The following is a 15,827-nucleotide window of genomic DNA, read 5'->3' on the forward strand; positions in this document are numbered from 1 at the left end:
TCGGGGGAGGAAAACATGTAACCTAAACTGTCTGAGCTCAGAAAAAGGGACCCTGAGGAGTGGCCAAGGGCAATGATCTAAGACCCTGGGTGCACATTAGAGCTGGGTGGGCCCTGAGAAATCATCCATTTCCAACTCAACTTTTATTTTCTCATCCTGGGAAGTGACTAACTGGTTTGATAGGGAGGTGTCCAATTCTACTCCATCCTCTAACAACTGAAATGCCACACACCACCACCACCCCCCCAGCATGACTCAGGATAAGATGCTTCCAGGAACCCTCCAGTCCTCCCCCCACGCACCCTTCCTCAAAACCTTTTCCTAATCTCCCCGATCCCACTTTGTCCAAGAACTCAGAGTCCTCTGTTACTGGGGGTGGGGGTGGGGAAGGGGATACTTTGGTCTAGAAGAGAGTGCATTGCCTGGGGCTTGCTTGGGTCTGAAAGTGGGCAGGTAGGGGCTTTTGTACTTTATAGAGGGGTGACTTAGCACTAGCTGTGGAGCGAAGGGGGGTCATTAAGGGAGAGAGAGGTGACTTCTGTTTAGATGGGATAAGAGAATCAGGAAGAATGCCCATGGATTACACCCATCCGGAAGAGAACCTTAGAGTACGGAGTTATTTTGGTCTGGAAGCTGAGCCCAGTAGAACAGGGCTGCTGTATCGCTTCATTCTAAAAGGTGGTACTTCTAGTGAAGGATCAAGGATCATTTTGTTCTCAAGTGGACAGGGTGGCAGTGTCCAGGTGGGTTACCTCGGTCTGGAAGCCTTCAACCAGGATAGCCACGAGTAGATTGAAGAGGACATAGTTGCCAAAAGTCATCAGCGCAATGAAGTAGAGAGCTGCCCAGGAGGATGTAGAAGCCATGCCATTATAGAGGACCTTGTTCCAATCCTCTTGAGTTAGGATCTGTCGTGGGGATCAGAGGTTAGAAAATAAAAATGACAATAGCTAGCATTTATAGAGAGCTCTGAGGTTTTCTCTATACATAGGTGGTCTCGCTTGATCCTCACAACAACCCCAGCAGGTAGGTGCTATTACTGGCTCCATTTTACAGATGAGGAAGCTGAGACCTAGAGAAATTACTTGTCCTGAGTCACACAGCTAGTAAACATCTGCGCTTCTGGCTTCCAAGTCCAGTAACCTTTTGAGGCCTCTCTTCCTCATCCACCCTTGGGATCTTAGGATCAAGACCCACCCTCAAGGTCCCACTGACTCATTTACCTGGAAGACGGTGACAATGGCCCAAAGTAAGGAGTCAAAATTCTTTCGATCAGGCAGCGTGTCTCCGTCTCTCTCAGATGCAAACTTACAGCCGAAGAGATGCATGCCCAGGATGCTAAACATAAAAGATTGGAGGGAGGGTAAAGTATGCAGTTTCCTGCTCACCCTCCCCTTCCCCTACCGGGAAGGGGGGGGAACCTATTTTATTGTTTTGTCCTCTTCGGCTCAGGTCCTCTTTGGTTACACCAGGTACATCCTTAAAATCACTTTTTTCCAGTCCCAGAGAGCAGATTGCTCCAAAACTCTACCCCACAGATCTGGGATGGGGGGATAAAGTGGGGAAGCTCTGTTTGGCTCTGGGTTACTGCCCAGACAGCCGACCTAGACTATGGTCTAAGGAGAGGGGGAAGGCAATAGGAAGCTGGAGTTGTGCTTGTACCAGACCTTTCTGGACTTGCCCCAAAAATCCTTTGGGCATAGAACCAGGGGATAGAGGTGCTCATGGGTAGGCAAGCCCCCTTTCCAGAGCTCTCTAAGCTCTTAGGGGTTTCAAACTTGACCTGAGAGCAAACTACCCAGAGTGCTGTTGTTCAACCCTCAGCTTCAAGGCCTGAATGATGGGGAGAGAAAAAAAGTCAAGTAAGCAAGGAAGATGTGGAGAGGAAAAGAGTCTGTGACCTGGCAGATTGGTGGAGAATATCAGATGCTTGGAACACCCTCTGCGCCTCCTCCCCCTCCCCCCATGCAGCTTCCCAGCAGGAGTCCATATGCTGAACTCTACCACCCTCAGTTGGGCTGAGTCAAGTCAGGCATCCCTGCTCCCCAGCGACAGAATCCCTGGGCCAGCGACCATGCCAGATGTCGGCTGTGGCTGGCTTCTCTTCCATCCAGTTCTCCTTTAGGGGATGTGTAAAGCAAGGGAATAACTCGGCCAGCTCCCACAGGGAAAAGCTAATGCAAGGCCTCCCCCACCGTTCCCTTTTGATACCCAGTCCTGTCCCTGAGAATCTAGGATGCCTCATGTCCCCATTCTTCAACCCTCAGCTTAGAGCTAAGATTCTTAACCTGGGGAATGTGAGCTTTTGAAAATACATAGGGATAACTATTTCAATATAATTAGCTTCCTTTGTAATTCTAGGTATTTTATATATTTAAAAGCTTCACCAGATTGACAAAGGGACCCATGGTGCAAAAAAGGTGAAGAATTTCTCTGGTTTAGAAAGAACTGGAAAATACTCAAGGTCCAAGCCCTTTTTTTGAGGTGCTTCCAAAAGGTCAGTTACTTTGTAAAAAAAATACACTTAAGAACTCTGATGAATGCAATGGCCAACCACCATGAGTTCAGTGAAGAGATGATGAGGCACATTACCCAACTCCTGACAGAGAGGTGATAGGCTCAGCATGCAGAATGAGATACATTTTTAGACATGGCCTATGTGGGAATTTGTTTTGCTTGACTGTGCATATTTGTTACAAGTGTTTTGTTTTTATTTTTTCTCTCTCAGAGCATGGAGGAGGGTTGCTAGATAGAGAAAAATAAATGCTTGTTAATTGGAAAAACATTTTTTTGAAGGTCAGTTATATTACCTTGGCTTGGAACCCTGCACAGAAGGGTCAGGTCCTACCTGACCCCCTCCTCACCTGAAGATGAAGATGAAGAGCATAAGTAGCATGCAGAAGGTAGCCACATTGTCCATGGTCTTCATGAGGACCACCAACTGTCGCTGCAGAGCAGGCAGGAAACGGACCAGCTTCAACACCCTCATCAGCCGGAAGGTCCGAAGCACAGACAGACCTCCGCCTTGCTGGCCCACAATCTCCCACACGCTGCGTGAGAGGCAGGGAAGTTGGAACAAGAATGAGGAGATAAGGGGAGGTAGGCCCTGTTAGGCCCTGCTTAACAAACCTGGGTGGACCCTAAAGGAAACTTCCCTGTCGATGTGACTGGATCAGAACTATGGAGATGAACGGTCACCCCAATTTCTGTCCTACCCCTTCCATTTATCTTTAATCTGTCTTCCATTTTCTCCCATAGCCCCCATCTCCTGGGATGGGGATTGAAGTATTCTCTCCCTCTTTAATGGGAGGAGCTCCCTCTGATCCACAATGGGGAGAGGAGATTAATATCCACAGAGATAGAGGCACTGATACTCTCTACCTCACCTTGTGGCCTCCATACTGCTTCAGGAATGGTGCTATTCCGAATAACAGCCCTATGCCTGTGATTATTCCCATCCTTCTCCCAGACAGAGGCCCCAATACCACAGCCAACAAGACTCCTCCTGCCCCTCCTAACCCCCTACCCTCCTCCCCATCGAGCCTATGGAACAGCATCAGGTTATGAAATATTTGCTTTGTTCTCCTCTCATGAAATCTAAAGCCAACCAGAAAAAAGTAATAAAGCTGTCTCTCCTGGCCTCAAGCCTGGGCTGGGATAGAGCAATGATTTGGAAACCCCAAACTGAGTTCCTGGGAGCAGCCACAAGGGTTTTAAGCAATTTACAGAATGGGCTGCTCCCTCTCTCAAATACTTGTCTCCAAAGCCAGCTACTCCTACGTTTGCTTCCCCCCAACCCAAATGAGCAGGATAGGCAGAAGGGCTTGGAATGGAGAGGAGATGGCAGAAAGGGGCATGATGGAGCCAAGGAGCTGAGATGTATCCTAGGACATCCATTGCCTGGAACGCTACCCCACCTTCTAGCTCACCTGGCTTCCTTCAAGTTTCAGCTAATATCCCATCTTCTGCAAGAAGCCTTTCATGGTTCTCCTTAATCTTAGTGCCTTTCCTCTGAGATTACCCCTAGTTTATCCTGTCTCTGTCATTGGTACATGGTTTTTTACATTTTGTCTCTCCCCATTAAACTGTGAACTCTGAGAACAGGGGCTGTTTTTTGTCTTGGTTTGGTTTTTTGCCTTTCTTTGTATTTCTAGCACTTAGCACAGTACCTGGCACATAGTAGGTGCTTAATAAATGCTAGTTGATTGACATATAGGACTGCAGGTGGTAATTAAGAGAAACAGAGAAACATAGGACTTTCAAGTAAGTGGGAAAGCACAAGACAGAAGTGAAAAGGAAGCTATTATTGATGACTGCTGACGTGGCAGCCCTCTGACATTGCCTCCAGAAAAAGACTCTGACAAGACTTATGGGAGAAGAATATAAAATAGTCCCGGATGGAGTACTGATCATCTAATCCCAACCATGTCATTGTACAGATGGAAATGAAGTGACTTAGCCAAGGTCACAAAGCTAAGTAAAGTAGGGACTAGAAACCCATACTCCTGAAGTGTAATCTGTCTATTAAACCATCCACCGCCCATCTGGCTAACCTTTAGTGTGGGAGGGAAGGAGTACAGCTTGATGACAGCCTTCTTCCCAGCTAACTCCAAGCCCCCAGCTTCTTCCCAAGCCAATCTTTTTCCCTCCTCGAGACCTCTGGCCTCTGCTCAGGAGGCCCACTGGGAGAACGCAGGACTTACCTGATGACCACGATGACTCCATCGAAAATGTTGTAAGGGTTCTTTATGTAGCCAAAGGGGCCATACACCAGCAGCTTCAGGAGCATCTCCAAGGCGAAGAGGCTGGTGAAGACAATGTTGCTGATCTCCAGGGCATTGGTAAGTTCCTCAGGCTAAAGGTGGGGGAAGGGAGAAGATGGGGGGTAGGATCAGGGGCTTGTCACAGCATAGATTTAAGATTGTCATCTCCCTTTGCAGATGAGGAAACTGGGGCCCAGTGAAATGAAGTGACTTGCTAATAACAAGGCCCACGGAGGGTCTTTCAGAAGAGTTGAGTCTCCTCACCATATCTCCTCTGAGTTCCTTTCCAAACCTGCTCTGAGTCTTAACTCAGGGGTTATTAGGACACCTCCTGGTATAGTAGATAAAGAGATGGCTTCTGGGTCAGGAAGATCAGCGTTCAGATTCAGTCTCTGATATATACTGGCTGTGTGACCATGTTCATTAACCTTTCAGTGCCTAGACAACTCTTTAACATTACACACTGCAGAGCTGGGAGCTCCCGATTACAATAAAATCAGAGATCTGGTGTTCCACAACACCCCCCAACACACACACACACACACACACACACAATAATAAAAATAAAAAAGTAGTCAGGAAAACTTCATTGAAAAACTTTACAATTCCAAGGGCAGCTAGGTGGCGCAGTGGATAGAGCACCAGCCCTGGAGTCAGGAGCACCTGAGTTCAAATCTGACCTCAGACACTTACTAGCTGTGCAACCCTGGGCAAGTCACTTAATCCCTGATTGCCTCAAAAAAAAACCCCAAAACCAAACAACTTTACACTTCCTGGCTGCTGCCACATTTGCTATCTTTGGCTGTGATTAAAGTCAGCAAAATCAAGGAGGTAACTCCATTTCCAGAGTCTTGAGATTGGTAGGGATGGAGGAATATGATATCCTCCACAAGAGCTCTAGGAGCACCCTCACATGGATGAAGGGAACCATCTCAGAGATGGGTCAACTTATACTTGCCATCTTCCACTTCTATGCCTGCCCTCATCTCCATGCACCTGCTTCTGACCCCCTGAGGGCCAGACCCAGTTTTCGACCTTCCTCCATGTGGGTTCTTGTGCTAGAATGCTTTGGGCAGATCCTCATGTATTGTCCTATTCCCCCAGAGTTTTGGCTTTCCCTAGTGCTGCAGCATTAGTTCCATGGGCCTAGGCCAGAGCTATTTTGATGCTATTTAGAAGTCAAAGGATAAGCTCTGTGGACTTGCACTCAGCATCATGCCTCCCAGAGCATCCACGCTTGCGCAAACATCCGGACTCACACGTGATCTACAATTACTATGTGGATTTGGCAGAGTTTTCTTGGCTAACTGCAGACCACATTTTCCTCTTTCCAAACGCTCACACATAGAGAGTCACACATATACTTCCTTCCAGCAAAAAGAGGAAGAGGATGGTGTAGAGAGGCATAGGCCTAAGACTAAAAGTCTGGACACCTATGTCCTATTCTTTGCCCCTAAAACCTTATTGGGTGAACCTGAGTAAGTCACTTACACGTCCTCTCTATGCCTTAGTTGCCATATCTGTAAAAAAAAAAAAACAAAGATGAAACCCTGTCCTTCACATTCATGGGGAATGAGAATTTCCATCTCATTAGAAGAACTTGTGACCAACCCCATCTATCTGCCACCTAATAAATCAGTCGTTCTGTCTATATGGCCACCCCACTTAACCAGTAAACAACTAACAAACTTCCCAGTCACCTCATCTGACCAGTTAAATGCCTATCACCTCATAGTAATAACAGCTGATATCGATGCAGTGTTTTAAGGTTTGTAGAGTGCTTTAAGGTTTTCAATTCACCTCACATATATTATCTTTTTTGATCCCCTTGATAACTCTTTGAATTAGCTACTAAAGATATTATCACCCCTCTTTTGCAGATGGGGAAATTGAAGCTTAGAGACTAGGTAAAGCAACTTGTCCAGTCACAAAGACAGAAAACAGCAGAAGCAGGCTTCAAACTCAGGTGTTTTCTCAACTCTAAGACATCACGGAACCACTAAAAAGCCATTTCTCTAAATATCTCTCCTTTCTGACCAGTGACCCATGTGACTGGCCACTTTATCCAGCCAGAATCTCCACTGAGCCAACCACCACTGAAAATGTGCAGCCACCAAATCTGAATCAGGGGACAACTAGGTGCATAGTGGATAGAGCACTGGCCCTGGAGTCAGGAGGACCTGAGTTCAAATCTGCCCTCAGGTACTTACTAGCTGTGTGACCCTGGGCAAGTCACTTAATCTCAATTTCCTTAAAAAAAATAGCCATTCCATCCCTACTTCATAGAGGCCTGGATCTAGAGTCGGGAAGACCTGGTTTGAATTCTGCCCCTGCCATTAATTATGTCATTATGCATGGTCAACTTAATTCACTTCTCCTCATCTATAACATGGGGATACTTTTACATACATAGCTCCATGTACTATGGTCACTGACCTTATAGAATTATTGGGAGGACTAAAAGAAGTAATGTATGTAAATACTTTGCAAACCTTAGAGTCGCTCTATAAATGCCAGTTTTTGTTTATCTAATCAGGTGCCCATCTAAGCACTGTCCTGTAGATCAGGCCACCTGTCTCCCCAGATGCCCAATATGACCCTCTCCAAAATAGATAAAGCTCATGTCCAACTCTGGTCATGGCCAGATACAACAAAATGACTACCACCTATGTATCCGGCCTGTGGGGAGGCAGAAAGGGGTAGGACAATCCTAGGGTCCTTTATTCTGGGACTCTTCCAACCTCCTTCCTGAAAGGGTCTTCTACCCCACCCTGATTATAGCACTGGGGGGAAGGGCAGCTGGGAGTGATATTTCGGGAGCTCAGTTTATTTTGTTCCTTGATCATCAAAGACTTCTCAGAAAAACACACTTTCCTAGCTCTTAGACCAGAGTCTAACCTGTGTTCTTTGGAGTAAAGGAGGTGGGGTGAGGAGAAATTCTCCACAACCAAAGTCAGCCTGGAAGGTGGAAGCAGAACACCAGCTGCCTGGAGGAGGATCAGCTCTGTTCCAGGACTTGGAGATGGCTGAGGCACAGGGGTAGTTGTACCAGCCTTATCTTGGCTGCTTTCTATGCTCCACATAGTAGGGATGGGAGCAGCATTAACCTGACCTAGTTAAACAGTAAATTGGTCTCTTAGTTAGAGGAGGGTCAGGATAAGAGTGAGAATTTTTATGGCTTGTCAGAGCCATGGGACTGAAGGCTTTAGGGCAATACAAGGAAGGAAGGTATTATTGTATCACAAAGAAGATGCTGTTCTCTCCCCTTGCCTCAGGTGCTCAGACAAATCTCCAGCAAGGTGGTCTCCTGGCCTGCTCCACTTCTATCTCCTTTTAACCATCTTCTTGCAGCATAAATGCATGAACATACACATACATGCACACACACACATGCACACACGCACGCATACACGCACACATGTGCGCTCGCGCACACACACACACACCCCTCCTTCCACAAGAGGTTTTTCTACAGTTTCAGTTCCCTTCCTGAGGATGAATGTCTGTACTTATATACACATCAGAAAGTCATATCTTGGCAATATAATAACAGCACTCTTCCTGGCAGGACTCCTCCCAGAGGGCCATGATATTTTCCCAAGGAAACATATACTGTTCCCTCTTTTCCAGAGTGAGGAGATACCAGGTGGCCTCAAAGGATGGAGACATACCCAGTCAGGAGAACTGTAACTAGGGTGGGGACCAAGACTTTGTCTGAGGGTGGGAAGTTTTAGAGATAGCATCATCCAAGGGTGCCCCTTCTCCTTGATCCATCTGGCTTCTGCAGCAGTGGGCTCATCGCAACATTCAGTTCCTTTTCCTAGAGGCCAGCTTCCCCCTTTTGCCCACTTCACATCCTCAAGCAGTGGCCAGGCCTTTAATGGGGAGGAAAACCCGTGGTATCCCAGGTAGGTCCCTCAGATTATCCTCCCCCATCTTTGCCCCGGATACAGCGATTGCTAGTTAAGGTTCTGCTAGCCATCACTGTGAAGTTGGCCCTCTGTCTTAACTTGCAAAAAGGATTATAGGAGCATAGATTGAGAAGTAGAAGGGTCCTTAGAGGCTATTGAGAGTGATCCCCCATTTTACAGATGAGGGAACTGAGGCCATAGATAGAGGTTAAGTGAATGGCCCAGAATAGAGTTTGAACTCAGGTCTTCCTGACTCAAAGAGCAGCATTCTTTCCACTACAGGGACCTCTGTAATTTGGTGTTCAGGTTGTGAACCTATGACACACTGGATAGATTTGAAACAAGTCTCTTTTTTCCTTTCAGACTTGGTCTCCACTGGGGTACAAGTGAAGGAATCACCCTCCCTCTGAAGAGGCAGGGCTGTAAATATGAGCCTGGGAAAGTTCTGAAAAGGCATATCGAGGGCACAAAGCACAAAATATAGCAACCCAGCTGTCCTGGGAGAGGGAGAAGGGAGGTGTGTAGTGGCCATCACTCCCATGAAACTATCCTTTTCATTTTTCCAAAATTCTTCCTTCTGTCCACGTTTCTGACAACTAAGGACTTGGCAAGAAGGCGGGGCTCTTTCCCCTTGCCTCCAGGCAGGTTAGCACAGTTCTGGGCACAATCTTCCCTCAATGACCCTTTCCACTGTTATCAGGGCAATTGTTTCTGCCATTCAGATTTTGTCTGTTTCCAGATGCCAAGGGTCTAGATAGATGGAACTTGAAAATGATGGACATGGGGATGGTGTCTAGAAAAGGTGCCTAGTTCTCTTCTTTTCCTGGTCATGGGCAATGAGCACTTCAATTTCTCTCACCCCTATGTGCCTAAGTCTGGACATTTATGTGATAGAAATAGGCATGAAGGTAGGAAATAGACAAACTCCCTCCACGCCCACCCAGGACAAAAACAAACTCCTATTCAGATTATCCTTTAGGATAGAAATGGATATTGGACCAGTGATTTATTGGTATGGGAACTCCAGGGTGAGAGAACTCCCTTTGTCAATGCAGATTGCACCTTCTCTGCAGTATATAGTCTGAGAAAGCTGTCTGGGGGCCCTGGGAGGTTTAATCCCTTGCCTAAAGTCACACAGAAAGTATGTGCCAGAAGCAGGACTGGAATCCAGGCCTTGCTGATTTGGAGGCCTGTTTTCTATCTACCATGCAACCTCTCACTGTCCTTCGTGACCTACAATATGCTTTCTTCATAATAACCCTGTGAAGAAGATGCTGCAAGTATCACCACCCCCATTTGGCAGATGCCTAAGGGAAATGAAGTGGCTGGTGCAGAGTCAAATATCCAGTAAGTATCAGAGGCAGGATCCGAACCCATGTCTTCCTGGTTCCAAATCTGTGGCTCTTTCCACCAGAGAACGTATAGGAAGGGTACTACAGACTCAGACTTTTCATAGTGGTGATACCCACTTTGGCCTTTGCCATCATCAATGAATGAAGCAACAAGTGCCAGGCCTGGAGTCAGGAAGACTCATCTCCCTGAGTTCAAATCTGGCTTCAGACACTTACTAGCTGTATGACCCTGGGCAAGTCACTTTACCCTATTTGCCTCAGTTTCCTCATCTGTAAAATGAGCTAGGGAAGGAAGTGGCAAACTGCCCCAGTATCTCTGCCAAGAAACCCCCAAATGGGGTCACAAAGAGTCAGATACAAATGAAACTACTGAACAACAACCATCAACAAACATTTCGAGTGCCTACTTTGTACAAGCCGCTGGAGAAACAATGTCCTGTGAGACTTAGTCCTTACCCTCAAAGAGCTCACCAGTTAGTTATGGAGGCGGGACAAGTACATGCAAAGGATAAATAAATAATGCAAAGTAAATGCCAGATGAATGGCATAAATAATTCATTCTAGGCATTCAGAGGAGGAAAGAGACAGAAGGCAAAAAAGGAAGGAACACTTGAACTGTCCCTTGAGCAAGGGAAGAACTTAGATCAAAGGGAAGGGCATTCCTGGCACAGTGTAGGCAAGGGCAGGAAGAGAGCAAGTATATTAATTTGGCAGTCAAGTGGCACAGTAGATTGAGTATCTGAGTTAGAATTCTGCCTCAGACACTTAATAGCAGTATGATCCTGGGTAAATCACTCATCTTCCTCGACCTTAGTTTTTTTTATCTGTAAAATGGGGATGATAACACTTCCTCTCTTAGTTTTATTTTTCTCCTTGGTGAAAGGGGGATAGTAACAGCACCCATCTCACAGAGTTGCGAGTATCAAATGAGATTACATATATAAACAACTTTGTACTCCATAAAGCATGGTACAAATACTGGCCATTATTGGAAGAAAATATGCTGGGAGTTCAGAGGAGAAAGAAAACTCTGTGGTCTGGGCCAAGAGGACAGATGCAGGTATAATGAATGCCTGTGGTCTTTCCCAGGGGTTTCCCTGGAATCCCATATGATTCAGGGTATACTAACTCCCTTCTCTCTCACTAACCAAGGACTTCACTAGCTTCCTGGAGACTGGTGGCGAGAGAGGAACACAGGTGGAGAAAGAAAAATGTTGGGTTCTCAGCTCCAATAGAGTTTACAGATGAATAGATAATGTGTGGTACTTCCAGGAGCAAGGGAGTTATAAGGGATGATTTGGTTCTGGGTTAAAACGTCCTAGGTCTGGCAGGAGTAGTAGGTCAGAGTAGATAAGGCTTAATAGGTAAATTGGGGTCAGATTGTGAAGGGCCTTGAATGGCAGGTTTGGGAATTTGGAATTTATTCTTCAGGTGATGGGGAGTTATCAAAGATTTTTTTAATAAGAGAATGATATGACCCAATTGATGTTTGGGGGATAGCGAGCTAGAAGCGCTATGCAGAATAGATTAGCAATAGTCCAGGCATGAGGTGAGAAAGGTTTGGACTAGCATCAGGATAGTGGTGTGGCATGATGGGACCCAGATATCAGGAGTGTAGACTGGGCAATGGACGTTGGCATAGAGTACTATAAGTCTGCCCTCACTAAGTACCACTCTGCTTCTGTAACGTCCTCAAGTTCCATTCATTCTCCCTTGATCCCCAAATCATCCCCTACTCATCGTTCCCTACTCATGTGTAAACTCCGTTGGAGCTAAGACCCCAACATTCTTCTTTCTCTACCTATGTTCCCCTCTTCCCACCGATCTCCCAGCTACTAGGAAAATAACCCTTCAGTTAGTGGGGAGAAGAGAGTTGGTGTAGCCTGAACCAGGTAAGCCTTCTAGGGAGAAGCCATGGGCATTCATTATACCTGGGCATATTCTGAGTTCCTAGCTGAACAAGAATACTCACTCAGCTGATATCTAGCACATTAAAAGTAGTCCCCTCCTCCCACCTTTCTAATGTCATTGAAAGTCTGGGGACTGTAGCCCCTTGAGGGACTGTCCTCTCTCACCATCCCCCTATTCCCCCGCTTACCAACCTAGGGCCTGGACTAATCATCACCTTCTTCCCCCGGCTCCTCGTCCCCCTCCTGGGGGCCCTTCCCCTCTTAGAACAGCCAACCTCATTCACTTATAAATAGAAACTCTGTCCCGACATGTGTCTGGCAGTGACACTGATCATCTCTGAGAGATGAGGTTGAGTGGTCTGGGGCTACGTCGGCTTATCTGTCCAGCAGGCTGCCTGTCCATCTGTTTGCCTGTCTGCCACCTGTCTGCCTGCCCATCCATCTGGCTTCCACCTAAGGAACCCCTGCAGCTCTGGAGAAGTACAGGCCTGAGCTCTCCCATCCATGTTTCCCCTCCCCCAGCCATACTTGTCTCTGTTCCAACACCAGAGTTAGGCCCCTGCCCCAAGTAGCAGAGACAGAAATAGAATCAAGGTGAGGAAGGTGAAGTATTTGCTAGGCCCCAGCTCTGTTCTTTGCCTTTCACCAGGTTTCCTCTCATCCTAGCGCAGACACCAGACAAATGGGCTTAGAAAAGGGGGGTGGGGCAGAGACCATGAGAAAAGAAAAAATTCCTAGACCCCAAACATCATCACTCTTTCTTCATCACTTGTAGCCTCTGTTGGTGATAGCTGCTATTCATTTCTATAGCAGCAGTTACTCTGACAATCCTTTCCTCTCCATCTGCCCATACCCCTGTTCCTCCTATCCAATGCCCTAGGGGTCCAGTTACCCAAAGATCTGTATAGGCCCTGCCTTCTCAGGACATTGCCTTGTATTTATTGGGTACCTGCTCATTTACGTACATGTGGTTAGCCCCCAGCTAGAAGGTGAGCTCCCTGTGGCCAGAGACTGGACACTCAGCTCCTATGCTGCCCACTCACAACACTCCATCTCTGGACTCTCTACCTCTTTTCTGGCTGTCGCCTATGCCTGGAAGGCTTTCCTTTCTCATCTTCACTTCCTGGTTTCCTTCCAAACTCAAATCTACCTCCTACAAGAGGCCTTTCTCAGTTCTCCCTCCACCCCTCACCTAGTACCCTCCCTTCAAAATGCGTTCCATTTTCACTATTTCAACATCAATATATCTTTTATGTACAGTTATATGCAGGATGTCTTCCCTCATTGGAATATGAGCTTCGTGAAGGAGGGAATCATGTTTTTACCTTTATTTTGCTAGGGCCTGGCACATAACGAGCACTTAATAAATTCTTGTTGATTGACTAAATTGACAGTGTCACTGATTTCCAGAGATTCAAGGGGGAGGAGGAGGGGAGCCCGGGAGGGGAGGAATGCAAACAGGGCCAGATAAAGCAACCTAACAAGGGGAGGGAGTTTGGGTCATGGGGACAGAGAAGTGGATGGAAGGAATAGCAGCTCTTCAATAGCATGTCAAAGACCAGGGTGGATGGGCTGGGTACTTTATAACGATAGAGAATGAATGTGCGGACATAGACTAGGACAAAGGAATGAGAGATAAAAGAAAATTCTTGGGAATGGGCAGGGAGGGAAGAGGAGACCCAGGGGAACTGACTTCTTTTCCTGGGGCAAGATTGCATGGCACTCTATTACAGAAAGCATAGGATCAGAGGAATTATCTCCATAAAGAGGCTAATCCAGATCCCTCAATTGATCAACTGAGGCCTAGGAAGGTGATATGGCCTGTCCTTGGTCACACAGACAACAAGCACAGAGACAATTCTAACCCCAGTCCTCCAAAATGAAATTCAGTGCTCTTTCCTACTATACAAATCTGCTTAAACAACTGAAATACTCTACTTCCTCTCCCTCAATACTATTTTCTCTCCCTTTCTCCCTCTACCCCAAACTCACAGGATGAAAGATTTAGAGCAAGAAGGAACCTTAGGAACCATGTAGTCCAACCCATTTATTTTACAAATGGAGAAACTGAGACCCTAGAGGTGAAGTATCTTGCCCAAGATTACCTAGCTAGTGACAGAGTGACTCCAGACACGGTATTCTTTCTACCATTCTGTTGCCTCCCCAGGAGGTCAAGGTCCTTTCTTACTTAGATTTCAGACATCCATGAACAAAAAAGTCTGCAGACCACAGTTTAAAAACCAAATGTTCTCCAGTTTCTAGGCTTTGAATCTGTCTTCTCCCTGTTTTTCTTTGTCTTTCCTAGTACCTATTGCACATGTCCATTTTCTCTCTCTTTCTTTGGCGCTGTGTGTGTGTGTGTGTGTGTTCCCGCATTTGTCTGCCAGTATCTGTGTGCGTGTGTGTGCGCGTGCGTGTGTCTCAATGCATCTCTGTGTGAGGTTCTCGTTCATCTTTGCCTCTCCCTCTTCGGGTGTTTGTCAATCATTCCCTGCAGCCCCATTCCTGGGTCTCTCCCTGCGACCCCTTTTCACTTCCTTTCTCACCTTGTCTTAAGTAGGGCTGCTTAAGCTCCAGGGGCTGTTTATGCCGCAGTGACTATGATATTGTGGCTGCTGCTCTTAGGACCTGCCCAGAGATCCATCTGCCTTCCTTTGAGTTCTAAGCTTGAGGAGTCATGCAGCTGCTCCGCCTGGCCTGCTCAAGGGACTCCTTCCCACCTCTGCCCCTGCTTTCACTTCAGCAGCCAGGTGTTGGTACAATGTCAGGGCTCTAGCGAGAGGTCTGGCACTGCAGCCTCAGGAGAAACTCCCTTGTCATTCAGGATGGAAAGGAAGTCACTTAGGTCAGGCCACTGCCTCCATGACTGGTCCTTCCCACTCTTAATGAAATTGAGGGCGGGGAGGTGCTGTACTCAAACTCTGTCACTCCATTCCTCAGAGGGGCAGAAGTCCTTCTTTGTATCTACTTGAAATCTCCCCTCCTACTTGCAGTTTCCCTTATTCAATGTCATTTATGTTCATCTTAGTAGAGGAAAATGGTCATCACCAACGGGACCCAGTCCAAAGGACCTGTCCCCCGGGGCCCTTACCTCATTTGTTCATTCATTCACTCATTCCAAAACTATTTAGGCACCTATTATAACTAAACTAGCTTCTCACATCCCTGCACTGGCTTCTACATGACCCAGGAGTGCAGGGGACCAGGTCAGGAAGGTGGAAAGCCATAAGTTCTCCCCAAGGCCAGGGGAGGGGAATGTGGAGGAAAAACACAAAGGAAGAAAAGAAGGGGAAGCATTTGGGAGGCCCAGTGGCCCCTGCAGGAGTCTTCTGTCCTGCCCTCGAAGTCTCTCTACCTACAAGGAGGGAAAAGCAGGAAACACCCCCCTTCCCACCCCCAGGTAATGTAGGAGAACCTCTTCCTGGCACCTAAGGAGTGGGTGCCCACAGGGGTGATGACAACCTGGCAGAGTTCTGGATGTGTGTATTTTCACCCACGTGGGCACATGCACCCAGACACAACACACCCACCGGCCTCAGCACACTCTCTCTCCCACCCGCTGGCACAACCACTGAGCACAAGCCTCCGTTACCAGTCAGGCCTGATTCTGTGTTTGCCCTTCCCCCTTCCTTCTTCTACTTTTTGTACCTCTGCGCAATGACCGACGCCCCCACCCCATCCTCCCTCCCCATTCCAGCTCCCTAAAGGAGGGAGAAAGCATCTAGTTCCTCCAATCCCAAAGAGACCGAAGCCTTGAGAACTGAATAGGGAGTGAAGGGGGAGGGGAGAGTTTGGGGGGGGGGAGAAAGCAGGAAGGGAAGCTGGGCATTAAGACAGATAACTGGAGTTGGAAAGATACAGGAAGGAGTGGTGTGGGGGCATCAGTGTTTA

At 47.2% G+C, this 15,827-nt stretch overlaps 1 protein-coding gene across 9 annotated transcripts in view; it reads right to left on the reverse strand.

Moving 5' to 3' along the window:
* CACNA1G (calcium voltage-gated channel subunit alpha1 G) overlaps positions 1-15,827 on the reverse strand; it is an 87,340-nt gene that overhangs the window by 42,406 nt on the left and 29,107 nt on the right. For all 9 annotated transcript variants that reach the window (XM_036754049.1, XM_036754043.1, XM_036754048.1 and 6 more), the window contains exons 10-13: positions 4,704-4,855; positions 2,865-3,050; positions 1,224-1,338; positions 753-908 (exon numbers count right to left, since the gene is read on the reverse strand). In XM_036754049.1, coding sequence (XP_036609944.1) covers positions 753-908; positions 1,224-1,338; positions 2,865-3,050; positions 4,704-4,855 — 609 coding nt within the window. The remainder of the gene's footprint in view (positions 1-752; positions 909-1,223; positions 1,339-2,864; positions 3,051-4,703; positions 4,856-15,827) is intronic.

The sequence above is a fragment of the Trichosurus vulpecula genome, chromosome 4 (genome assembly GCF_011100635.1).
Source record: "Trichosurus vulpecula isolate mTriVul1 chromosome 4, mTriVul1.pri, whole genome shotgun sequence".
NCBI lineage: Eukaryota > Metazoa > Chordata > Mammalia > Diprotodontia > Phalangeridae > Trichosurus > Trichosurus vulpecula.